This window comes from Mya arenaria, chromosome 15 (genome assembly GCF_026914265.1).
Source record: "Mya arenaria isolate MELC-2E11 chromosome 15, ASM2691426v1".
Classification (NCBI taxonomy): Eukaryota; Metazoa; Mollusca; class Bivalvia; order Myida; family Myidae; genus Mya; species Mya arenaria.
In genome coordinates this window covers 48,561,769-48,574,420 of record NC_069136.1, presented here as the reverse complement: position 1 = coordinate 48,574,420, position 12,652 = coordinate 48,561,769, and the positions used below count along the sequence as shown (strand labels likewise).

General features: G+C 35.8%; 1 protein-coding gene across 1 annotated transcript; it reads left to right on the top strand.

The window, feature by feature from the left end:
* Positions 1–3,225: 3,225 nt before the first annotated feature.
* LOC128219441 (uncharacterized) lies at positions 3,226–11,490 on the top strand. Its single transcript, XM_052927251.1, has 8 exons — positions 3,226–3,304; positions 4,068–4,231; positions 4,589–4,713; positions 8,157–8,305; positions 9,829–9,889; positions 10,155–10,314; positions 10,923–11,052; positions 11,306–11,490. The coding sequence occupies exons 1-8, from the start codon at positions 3,226–3,228 to the stop codon at positions 11,488–11,490; spliced, it is 1,053 nt and encodes a 350-aa protein (XP_052783211.1).
* The last annotated feature ends 1,162 nt before the right edge of the window (positions 11,491–12,652 follow it).

Below are 12,652 nucleotides of genomic sequence, written 5' to 3'. Positions count from 1 at the left end.
GGTCGGGATGAACCTATCTTACACTCTCGGCCATAGAAGATACTTATACTATTCATCTTTGCTCCTTTGAAAGCATTTAATCAGCACAAAATACCTTTTTGTCTTCTGATTGGTTGTAGACTCAAGACGTTAAATATGGTCTCATTTTAAACATGCGTTTAAGAAATGCATGTGATTGGGAAATATGGTCAATTTGGAACCTTCAAAGGCATGGTAAAAAGCCTTTGTCACCCGGAACTTCTGATTTATTGAAAAATTGATGGACAAGGATACATGCAGTTCGCACTTCAAGCAGAGGCGGTACATAAAGTTTCACATAACTTTTTAAATATTCTAAAGTGTTAACATGTTTTCAAGTGCTTGAAATAAAAAAAAACGTTTCGTGGTTTAGATGTGATAGTTAGTGTTTATTTTTGGTCTTGCACTCTTACTCCCATATAAGATTTACCACATTTAATAATATCGTTTTAATATTCCAAAAAGGATAAATAAATGTCGAAAACAATGGTTCTTGTGAAGGATACTGAGTTGAATTTGAAAGAAATGAGCTTAAAACACAGTATTTCTACCTTTTGAGACTAAAGTATACCACAGTAAATCTTTTAGCATTCACCAATCACTTAATATTTTTGCGCTTTCTGCTATTAAATACACGGTTACATTCTTGTCATCAGTAATTAATAGTTTCCATAAATGAATTATTTAGTAAGTTGTTAAAGGTTTACCAGTCAAAACTGATGTTTGTTATACATGTGTATGTATTGATTTTGAATAGGTGTGCCACTTTAAACATGATGGCTGCTCCGTTTCAATCAGATATCTTAGTCGTAAGCCTTACTCTGCTTATTTTCGTAAACGTTACTGATGAAATGGGTAGATGTCCTAACAATATCTTTATTTTATTATATGCTTATCAATTTCCTTTTCCATATCCAACAGTGAAAATACAGCATGGCTTATTGAAAAACCCGTATCATGATACTGTCGTTTTCTGATTCCGTATCATGCGAGTACCGTGTGTAATCTCGGAACTACTTTCGCGTTTCTAAAAATAGCGTGACAAAACACTGGTGAAACCTGTCAACTTTTAAATACATTAAATTATCTAACTTTACTCACGCTCCATAAGCATGTAAATATTCAGGAACATGGTTCTCATGTTCTTCAAAGAACCATGAGGATAAGCACCAAGCAGAGAACACTACCAATCTATCTAGACAGCTACTTCAGTAAACTAGTTATTTGCCATTTCGAAGTTTATAAATTGTTGCATTATCCATGTTTATTATCATAAATATGAGCAGCTCGCCAATACAAAGAAAATTTGCGCTAAAAACGGAGTTTCGCTTGGATTTTCACGATGTTAAGCATTGCGAACTTTATTGGGAAGAGGCCCAAGCACAGCCCGGCGTCGACTCCTCGTTTAGAAGATCAACACTAACTGCTAACTTATTCAGAGTTTAATGTAAAATTCCTACAAAGGGCGCCTGCACCAGCTCCTGAATAACACACATAATATAACTAGAAGAAAACTTTATTATTATTGTACTCCCATCCTGCCGAATGTTTCACGTCAGTTATATGTCATACTGACCGAAATAGTCGGTGACCTTCATTGTTATGCCATTTGACCAATACGTTTCCAGAAAAAAGTCATTAATATTTGACGCCTTTAACCTGGTTCGGGTTTTATAATAACAAAGTCATAATGTGATTATACACGTGTCGCAGTGGACATAAAATGTAAGAAAGTAATAAAACATCGCGGCACTGGTGCTAATCCAATGAAAATTAACCGGTATATATATGAACACTTTGAGGGGTGAAGGCATAACAAACTTTGACGCTGTCTCAGTGGCTTTGTGACTGACCAGAAATACCTGTAAGTACTTTTTTCCTTTTACAATTTTGATAAGGTTTATGCCTGGCGCAGAAGAAAGTGTTTAGTTTTGATTGGAATTTCAGTTGCTCTGAACACAAACACGTTCATGATAGGGGTGATACAGTCAAAACTCGCTATCTCGAAGTCATTGGGGCCTCGGGAATGACTTTGAGATAACGAACATTCGATTTAACCGAAGTGTATAACTTAACCCAACAAATCCGAAGAAAGTTCGACATAACCAAAGCATCGAGATAACAGAGTTTGACATAGCGAGTTTCGACGGTAAATTGATACCACACATCAGCAAAAGTAAAGATTAAACAAAAACCTCATGTTGCGTCAAACGTTACTTTGTCGTTGATGTTGTTGTCATATTATACAATGGCCCGATTGTTCAGAACTTTGTTAAAGTTAATAACGGGATTAACAACTTCGTGGTTAACTTTTAAAGGTGAAATATTTGCTGATCGGCTCGTTTGTTTAAATAAAACAAGTACAGTTGAAACAGTCGTCTCACCTCTTGTTAGGAATACTGCACATCATAAGTGTATCTGTGAAACTTAGAGCAATATTGATTTGAATGTTAACAACGATGATGTTAACAACGATGATGTTAACAACGATGATGTTAACAACGATGATGTTAACAACGATGATATTAATAACGTTGTTAACTTTAACAAAGTTCTGAACAATCGGCTCATTTATGTTTGTTCAAAGAAGAAACACGTTTTACAATTGAAAACATAAACGCACACATATTTTTTTCACAGATAAAAAACGTTTTTGTCTTTTATCGTTCATCGATTCATTTTTAATAGCAATGAATGAACTCATTGAATTGTCAAATTTGAGAAACGAAAAACACAATTTGTAACATCATTGTGAAATCTATTTAGGTTGACAATGTTTTTCGTAAGACAGCCATAAATATATTATTTTTGTAGACATAAGAGGCTTTCAGCAAATACGTGTTAGGTTTAACAAAATTAAATATAAAAATCCGGTTTCCCGACCGACCGATGTGTTCTTAACCCAATTATTGCATTGCTAAATTTCTGACCGCTATTTCTTCTCCTTTTGGGTATGTTATTTTGGGTAGTTTCTTATACCGGCAAAACTCGTCATAGTACCGTCTTTATGATATGCGACAGACCGTTATCATTGACCCAGACGAATTTGCGACAGTTTTAAAAATAAAATGGCATTCGAACAACTAAAAATATACCGTAAGTGCATGTATTTGGAAACAAACAGATTATGTTTATAGAGATCACAAGGGATCATACTGATGGCTATGGTATGTTCACGTTATCTCTTGTTTACAGAAAGCCTTCACAATGAGAACCGGATGTTCCATGCTCGCCTTGGCAGTTCTGGTGGCCACGACCGCTGCACAGACCGCGTTTGATCCCGTCCGTAAGTTTCAAAATGTTGTAATGGTTGTGTCTTAGTTAAGGAACGAATAGTCGTTGTTGAAGAAAATAAGACGATGTATATAACCAGTTGAACAGAACACGATCGGCAACGCAGACTTGGACATTGTTTAATAAACATGGTTCTGATACCTTGGGTTTGTATCAAAGTAATAGATTGCCACATTCTGGGATCATTTGTTTGTCTTCCAATCAATGTATCCTACCATGATATGTTTTTTTCAAGCATTTTTGTTCAATAATTTAAAACGATTTTCCTGTTTTTCAAACTGATTGTTCTTATATTTATCTCTTATAACTAAAGGACTTATGCTCTTCCATATCTTTAAAAATAAGCAAACAACAACTAGTGTAAGACTTTATACATTCCTTTCAAATACTTATATTGGATACGTAAAATCCGGTACCACAAGCTGATTAAGCTGGGTAATTGCGCACCCTTCCCGCAAACTTGTTCCAGCAACTTTTTGTCAATATGGTAAAATTAACATGCATAAAAAACCCTAAAATATACCCAATATAAGCCAAAAAAGTGTTTGGGGGAGAGCCAACACCCAAATCATATCAAAAGCTTATAGTCTAGGTTCCGGGGAAAGAGGCGCCCATTTCAAGTTTCGCCAAAGTCACGCCCCTGCTAAAGTCCAATCCTGAAAAAGCATCTAGGTATTATTATTAATGATATAGTCTCCCATAATTCTGCGGTCTATTATGATATTCCCCTTAACATGATTTAATGTCTGTACCAGTGACGGTGGACAGCTGCACAAAGAGCAAGCTCGTGTTGACAGTGACAGGGGCTGAGGATGGGGGTATTATCTACATCCAGGGACAGGACGCCGCATGTCGTCAGACCACCAGCAGCACTTCATCTTCGCACGAAATAGACTTCACGTCGTGTAACCTCCAATGGGTACGTACTCTCTTTTACAATTAATTTCGTTGTATGAACGTAAGTTAACATATGTCATTCCTAACACATAGTCCTTCACAAAGGAGTCCACCACCACCAGCGATTCAAATCGTGTAACATACAATGAGTGCCTTGACGTGTAACCGTCATGATAAAACTTCAGTTATTGAACGTTATCTATAGTTGGTACGATGTAGCTTTACCATTCGTAATATCCATTTGGTATTTCAAACAATGTAGATATTTAACAAGCACCTTCACTTTAAGAATCCTGTGCTGCAAACAGTAGGACATGCCATTGTCGCATGTGTGTTATTGCCCATATAAAACATATGACATTGACCTTGACCTTTACAGGAGGAGTCGTTTAAGGTGATTATACAAAAGAAGGCTCTGTACCAGACCGGCGCGGACAAGCAGATCCCTGTTATGTGTGTGGCAGATCTCGGGGACCTGACTGTCAGCAACAACATCACCGCCGCGTAAGTAGAACGTGCTAGTTCTTACACAGACGTACATGCATCAATATTTGAACATTTCTGAGGCCAATGCTTGACACGAGGAGCAACATAGACAAAACTAGAGAACGAAATTCAAAGCTCAGCAGCCAATTGTATAAACAATGGTAAATAATTACCTCGGTATGTAAAACCACCGGTAAATTCCGTGGTAATATTACCATGGCGGTAAATACGATGTATAAAAGAAATTACCAAGGCGGTAAATTTACTAGGGTAAATTTTACCAAAATGTCCCATAATGCAATAGAGTGACGTCATTTTCCCGCACAGCTGTCAGATTGGAGGTATCTTTTTTTCTATAAAAAATGAACGTCCACATTCCATTTTTATAAAAAAAAACACCTATTAAAAGGCAGGTTTATGACAACATTCATTAAATCAGTCCAACAAGTTACATGGTAAATATTCAACAAAACAGTACAAAGTATTTATAAGCTACTCCCGTGGCTGATCAATAAAACACATGCAACATTTCAAGGGGACGGTTTATTCTGAATTCAGGGGTGTTACGCTTTACTTCATACAAAACGGTCAACGAATACCGCTGGAAAATGCGAACATTATTGCAATGATATGCAATTCATAATGACACAATATATCTAAATAATTTAAAAACAGAAGTTTAAATTGACAAGAAATTATACTTGCTAACACAAAATACAAAAAATATCTTTGAATAAAATTTAATGGCATCGTCCATTTTTCTCACGCTGACATTGAAGGAATTTATAGTCAGTTTCAACTTATCATAGAAATGATGCACTGAGTTTCATAGAATTGATTCTCATTAAAGTGTTCAATAATTCATATCTTTAATCTAATATTTACCGTTGTTTCAGTATTCCATGTATTTGTTAATTAATGCTGGGGGTCCATTGTTATATTTTAAACTGAATTATTGCTGATTCTTTTAGTGTCAAAACAGACACATTTTATAAGTGTACTTGATCTTTTTCTATATTTCCTATGTGAAATTTCATTTCTTGAATGCTGCATCCAACCACTTTGCTAAGTAATAAGATTATTAAACTACATGCGACATTTTTATAGTATATCAGTTATGTGTATTATTAATGACCAAATTCTCTTGAATCTTTTTCTTTGATCTTGTTATTTTGTTTGTAACATACATGTATATATTTGTTTGTATAATTATGTTCTTACCCATAGGCTTGCAGTAACCTCAACTTGGCACTAAAAGTGCAATCATGTATAATTAACCTCGTGAAATTATTTTTAATGTCTGCTTATTTATGTCATCATTGTTTCTGTTTAAAATCGAATGAAACAGATCTCTTCAGTTATTGTCAGCACTATTTAATTATATTTTTTAACTATTTAAAAAATAAGCTGTCCCATTGTGGATGTCAAATTTAAGTGTTAGAAGTACTTACTCATAAATAAGACTTATTATAAGTCACTATATTTCCATTTTACAGGAGCATAAAGTTAATATACAAAGGAGTGTAACATTTATTTTGTATTTTCATTAAATTATAAACGGTCTTAAATTCAAAATCAAAGTCAATTCTTATGGAGATACCAATAACCAGAATCAGCAATGTTAAACAACATATTATACACTAGCGGCTCCATGAAGTTCATTTTGTGCTGTTTTCTTGTCGGCACAATTGTAATATAACCTTGGTCCTCCACTGGTAGCAATCTAAAGAAAAGTAAATTTATTTTGTAACCATTAAAATTTTATGTTGTCTGTGAAAATCAGCTTCATAACAAGAGCGTCGGTAAGAGATGATGGCTTTCACAATAATTAAACCAGTTATTTATATTTTGCTTTCACTCAAATGAAAGTATACTGATTATTTACAGAAGAAAAAAAACCCCATCTTATTATTACCTCACTGCTCTTGGTGTCTTTAATCATGTGCCTGTTATATGTTCTAATATCACACTGGCTCTGCTGACTTTCGCTGATGAAAAGCCTAAAATGATTATTTATATTCATTATCACAATTATGAAATGGTTGTGTACAATTGAACATAAACGTGTTAATCTCAGAACTTTTATATGTCACAGTATAATTTATATACATTTTTACAAACTAAAAAAATCATACTTGGGTATGTTGTCATACCACAGTTGTTGTTTTTATCAAATATACAGTAAACTTTTATATTATCAACAGGGCACTCTACAGTAGTATTTGGTTAGCAATCACCCATTCATATACATGTGTGCCTCTATATAAAAGAAAACTGTAGAAATAGACTATAAACTGAGGTATTTTTCATAGAAAATGACGTCATAGCTGTCATTATTTGTTCAATGTTAACAGGCGGTTCAATTTGATTGTAAATATTTATGTGCAAAATACTCAAAATATGTGCAAAGTGGGATACAGTACATTTCAACAAAGTAAGGTCGAGACCTGCAATCAAGTGTTGGTCTCGAACCATTGCATTGAATTTTGAAAGATTTTGAAATTATTTAAACGCGATCAAGGTAAATACATTCTTTAACTTCAGATTTGGAATATTTTTAATGCAGTTATTTGTTCACACAGTTGTTATTGGCGATTTCTTACCTCTGTATTCCTTTCTTCTATTGATATGGATGTAATGGAACAGTTTTCTATTCACGATGTTTCAATTTGTCTTTAAAATCGACAAAATGAGTTGTGAATCGAGCGTTTGTTTATGTCTGGTCGGCCATCTTGATTCTGGTAACTGAAACGGTAAATCAATTTACCCACCTCTTGGAGGAGGGTAGCTAAAGAACTTCAGCGAACACGTTATATACTACCTTTTTGGATGTGTTTAATGTGTTGTAAACATCAAAAAAATAAATATCAACATTAAAGTTATGGAAGCCAGAACTAGGAGGAGGGTAAATATTACCGCGGTAAATAGCTTGGTAAAATATTAATTTTGTTTTATACAATTGCTTACCGCCAATTTACCAGAAAAATTACCGCCGGTAAAATATTACGCTGGGTAAATCTGTTTATACAATTGGCTGCTGGTGGGAAATCAATAGATTAATCTATTTTAATCAGAAAATGACATACAGTAACACTGCAACTTATAATAGGTATTTATTTTTTTGCACCATTAAACCTTTAAATCGGCTTAAGCCAATCACACTCATTTGCTTGATATTAAGCAAAAATTGCTTAATAACTTTCATGATGTTGGCGCGAATGTCTCTCTACTAGAAAGTGGGCAAGCTTCAACCGTTGCATAATCTACTTATTAAATCCAATCAATTACTCAAAATACTTCAGGAGCTCGTTTTTGTCGGAATCTTTCTAAGTGATTAAAAGTCTGTCCGGCGATCCCATTCGCAAACATGAGCTTAAGATTAAGTCTATATACAATTTGACAAACTCTTCTCAATTGTTTGCCATCCTCGCGCTATCAAACATTTTTCATCCCTTCTTCAGGGACAAAGATGACGATGCCGGCCAGAACAAGACGGTCAAACCAACAGCAACTATGAAACTGTTCAGCAACGGCGTTGACGTCGCCGGTACCACCGTGAAACTGACCGACACCATCACCATGCTGTTAGAGCTTGATGCCGATTACATCCGTAAGTTCACCTGTTACGTTGAGACCTTTTAATAAATAAATAAATAAATGAATTTGCTAATTATTACTCAGTTAATGTCAGTGTTGATTTAATAATGTCAGGTTAGTTCATAGAAAATCTGGAGCCACTATTGTACCGATAGTAATAATATAATTAGAAATAACATAATTTGTCTTTTACGGGGGACATTTAGTATTGATCATAACACAAAGATCAGAGTGTAAATAAATGAGATTATGATGAAGAAGAATACGGCAAGTAATGAATCGTATATTCTTAAAACAGCAGCCAACAATTAAGGATTGAACGCAGTAGGATACGCGAGAAAATTCATTTACTCGCTTGTCCTACTGCGTTCATACAGCATAAACGCAAGAAAATGCGATCAATCCTTATATTTACATTTACAAAAAAAATTCAAATAACTATTAAATAAAAGCAGTATCAATTGGGTATTTGTTCTTAAATAAGTGTAACCGACAATATACGTTTGTATAATAAAAAACCTGGTTTTTGTAACGTCTTATATCATTGGTTAAATGATGTCATGCTAATCCAATCGGAACGCAATATTGGAGTAAACAATGACGTCGTAACTCCTTGCGGGTTATACAATATATATTTGCACCTCAACTTCCATTCCTTAAATGAATTGCCTTTCGGCAATTGCGTTCATCAATCGATGAACGCAACATCTTCGGATATGTTCGGATCGTAATTCATTGCATAACAATATACATGAAAGCTATTGATCTTGTTATTGGTTGTATTGTGTCTGCAGGTCCCGTAAAAATATAGATCAACATTTTTAAAAGTGTTAGTTTATTATATTTTAAATATATTAGTACCAGAAGTGTTTCAATTTTACGTTTTAAAGTGATTTCAATGGGTTGATCTTTTCCCGCGTTATTGTGACGTCATTTGAAAAAAAGTTTCCGGTTATAGTCGGGTCGTTCTATTTACAGAATGGGTCAGAACGGATTACTGAAAGGTTTTCTTAAATGAAATGAACTATTTTTTTAACAATTCTTGAATGAAATAATGAACTATTGGTGTAAATATAAGGAATGAATTGCGGGGTTGATGTCATTATCGGGGATATGAACGCAATTGGGTTGGTCAAAGTCCTTCGGACTCCACACACATTGACCAACCCAATTGCGTTCATACCCCGATAATGACATCAACCCCGCAATTCATTCCTTAAATGAACGTCAAGTTATGGTTCTTTTACCATTGGTTTACAGATATTTACGCAAAAATTAGCTCTTTCCAAGACAAAAACTAAAACAAGTTGTAAAAACGGTATATTATATCTGTGAGAGTGCAGCTTTAAACACTTTCTGGGATATGGACAAACAGTCTTACAACGATTTAGCTTAATTTCGCCGACAAGGACGACACCAAGTCTATAACAATACCTCGAAACATACAAGCGAACAGGTGAATGATCACAGAACTGATGTTTTATTATAAGACTTAGAGTTGCTTTCCTAATTCACATGGTTACGCTTATGTTGCAGAGGATTTTGACATCAAGGCCCGTGATTGCACAGCTGACAACATCGAAGTCATCACCAGCTAGTAAGCATACTTGTACACAATCGTTGAAAAGATATTTCAGCGCGTTCAAGATGTTGCCGTTTTGGTAGAAGTTATATGCCGTTTTGGATATTTAACAAGCATCAACACAGTTCTTGACTACAAATGTTATGACAAGTTGAATGAGAAGTGTTATTTTCATTGAGAAATCATTTTTCTTATAAAACTAAATTTTATCCATAGAAACTTTGAAAATTGCAAACATGCATTTTTGTAATACAATGTACATGTTCATCTACTTCTATAGTTGTGCAGCAGACACGGAGCTGTTTCCCCACATGTCCCAGGTGTCGCAGGGCCAACTGTCGGCATCCTTCGGAGCCTTTCGAACCACGTCCCTCGCCGGCGGATCCGTCTCCATGCCTTTCTCCTGTACCCTCCAAGTCTGCCTTGGATCCTGCAGCGCCGTACGTAAAATCTATTAATGAACTCCATTGTACAAATGCATATGCTTTACACCTCTCGCCCGTTTCATGCAGCTCTCATATACCCAATATATTCATTTCTAGTTATTACCCAAAGCCGACCAGTCTAGATTTCGCCTCTCTATACTTGAACCTATTATGCTGTTTACCACGCCCCCCCCCAGGTCCGGGGATATACCGGGGATAACGGCGGAAATGGGCCGTGTTTTTTTACCTTCCAAGTGGTCCGCAGTGCCGATTGAATGCAGCGGTTTTGTTTTCGCGCCGAAAATAGCAGGGAATGGCCCTTACCTAGGACGTTCCCGGGGTGCGGGGGCATTTGGCGGGGATTTCACCAGCAGTCTGTTACCGCAGGGCGGGGATTTTACCCGGGACCGGCTTGACCGAAAGTCAAAGTCCCCGCTATTCCCCGCTATTCCCCGGTCCTGGGGGCCGTAGTTATAATTGACTGGTGCATAAGAACGTTACCTTTGGCAATTTTAAACATAACCAAATAACTTCCCAGTTGTATTCAATTGGCGGCCTATTGTTGTATTGTATAATTAGACATTGAATTATTAAGTAAACTAAATGATTCTTTACGCACACAGACTGTATGCACGGACGGTCAGAACAGCTACGGCAGAAAGAAGAGGCAGGCTGAAGACCAGGACAACGACGTGGATGAAATCAGCGTTGGCTCGTCCATCAAAATCACCACCGAGGAGGTCGTCATTGAAGGTGGGTGTCATGCGAAAACACAACACGTAGTTCACAATTTCCTAAAAGCACAGTTTCTGGTCGTCTGCAAATCACCGATAGCCTTGTCGCATGCAGCGTATTTCTGTTATGGAACTTATTCTGTCTTCAGAATAACTTGTGTTTGAAAAAACCTCTCTTTCATCTCAATATTGACATGTTTTATTTGTAGGCAGCTATTTCCTTTATGGGCTATATATAATTACATGTATATCTTATTTTCCCCTCATTTCAGCCCCGGAGGCTAACGACGATTTGTGTATGAACCAGGGTTTGTTTATCGCCTTGATCATAATCATGACGGGCGGCCTGGTCGCTACGACTATCGCCGCTGTCATGATGTTCCGGAAGCTGCAGGAAAAGGCCGGCATCCTCTCCAAACTGAGTGGCGGACAACTCTCACATATGCCCATGGCCTAATTTCCTATCGCTTTAACTCGGATTTGTCTCTCAAACCATTGCCCGTCGCGTCTTAATAAAAAAACTTGGACATTGAAGAATCCTTGAATTTAATGCATGCCACTATAGACTTGAATAAGCAATGAAAAAGTGTCTTACATAAACAATCTGGTTTACCAAAGTTAAATAAACTATTTCTTCACAGCATTTGGATCATGTTGTCGTCTCTCGACTTTCATTCGAAAAAGATTTTGAGCATTTGTGTGTGACATATTGATGAACCATTGATTTTAAAATTTCATCAGCGACAGTCAACGACCAAGGAACTCTACAAGGACTCGAAATGGAAACTACACTGTATTTCCCCTACCACATTTAAAATTGATGATTGTTTCGCATCGTGTTTTTTCTTGTCCCCGTTCTGTTATATTTGAGTTTTATTTTTCCCCAATGATGTTTTATTAGTTATAATTATTTCGTTTAGTTTGAAAAAAATAAAGTTTATAGCAAGATGGTTTGCTTCTGTTTTTTATAAAGAACAATGAACAACTTTTCTAATTTAGCACTCTTCATATGCTTGAATCGTTACAATGTATGGATCGAATGCAGCTGTAGACGGAAAATTGTTGTCACACGATTTTACCACCTACATAAATAATGTCTTTCTAAATACGAGTTAATGCACACAAATTATAATAATTTGCACCATTTATAGCAAATTACCAAGCAATCTTTGCCTTAAACGATATTCTATATTGATGGAATAACAGCCATTTAGATTAGCGGTTTAAGCGAATAGACAGTTAAAAAATAGCGTATGAGCATCCATGTGCACGTTGTTTATAAAAGTATAGCTGTATACATGAGTGCAAATACAAAGTTAATTATATATTCAGTTCAAATACGGGATGATAAAACGGATTTGGGTCTATATTAACGGGATATTACAACAGGTTACTAACATCGGTAACAGCGAAAATTTTCAAAGTTCAGACTTTTAAAAAACTGCTGTTACTCATTTTAACTATTGTAACCGCATAACTCTGAACAGATGTCGGCCTAAAACTCGATTTTTGAGGTTGAACTTTGAAATGTTTCCCCGTAACCGATGTAACCGGTTGTAACTAATGTTACCGCGTAACCCGATACTGAACATAAAAACAACTTTTGGAAAGCAATCATG

Coding starts and splice junctions, on each gene's coding strand:
- LOC128219441 (XM_052927251.1), top strand. CDS start 3,226: ATGAGAACCGGATGTTCCATGCTCGCCTTGGCAGTTCTGGTGGCCACG. Junction 4,232..4,588: donor CGTCGTGTAACCTCCAATGG/GTACGTACTCTC, acceptor TGACCTTTACAG/GAGGAGTCGTTTAAGGTGAT. Junction 8,306..9,828: donor GCTTGATGCCGATTACATCC/GTAAGTTCACCT, acceptor CTTATGTTGCAG/AGGATTTTGACATCAAGGCC.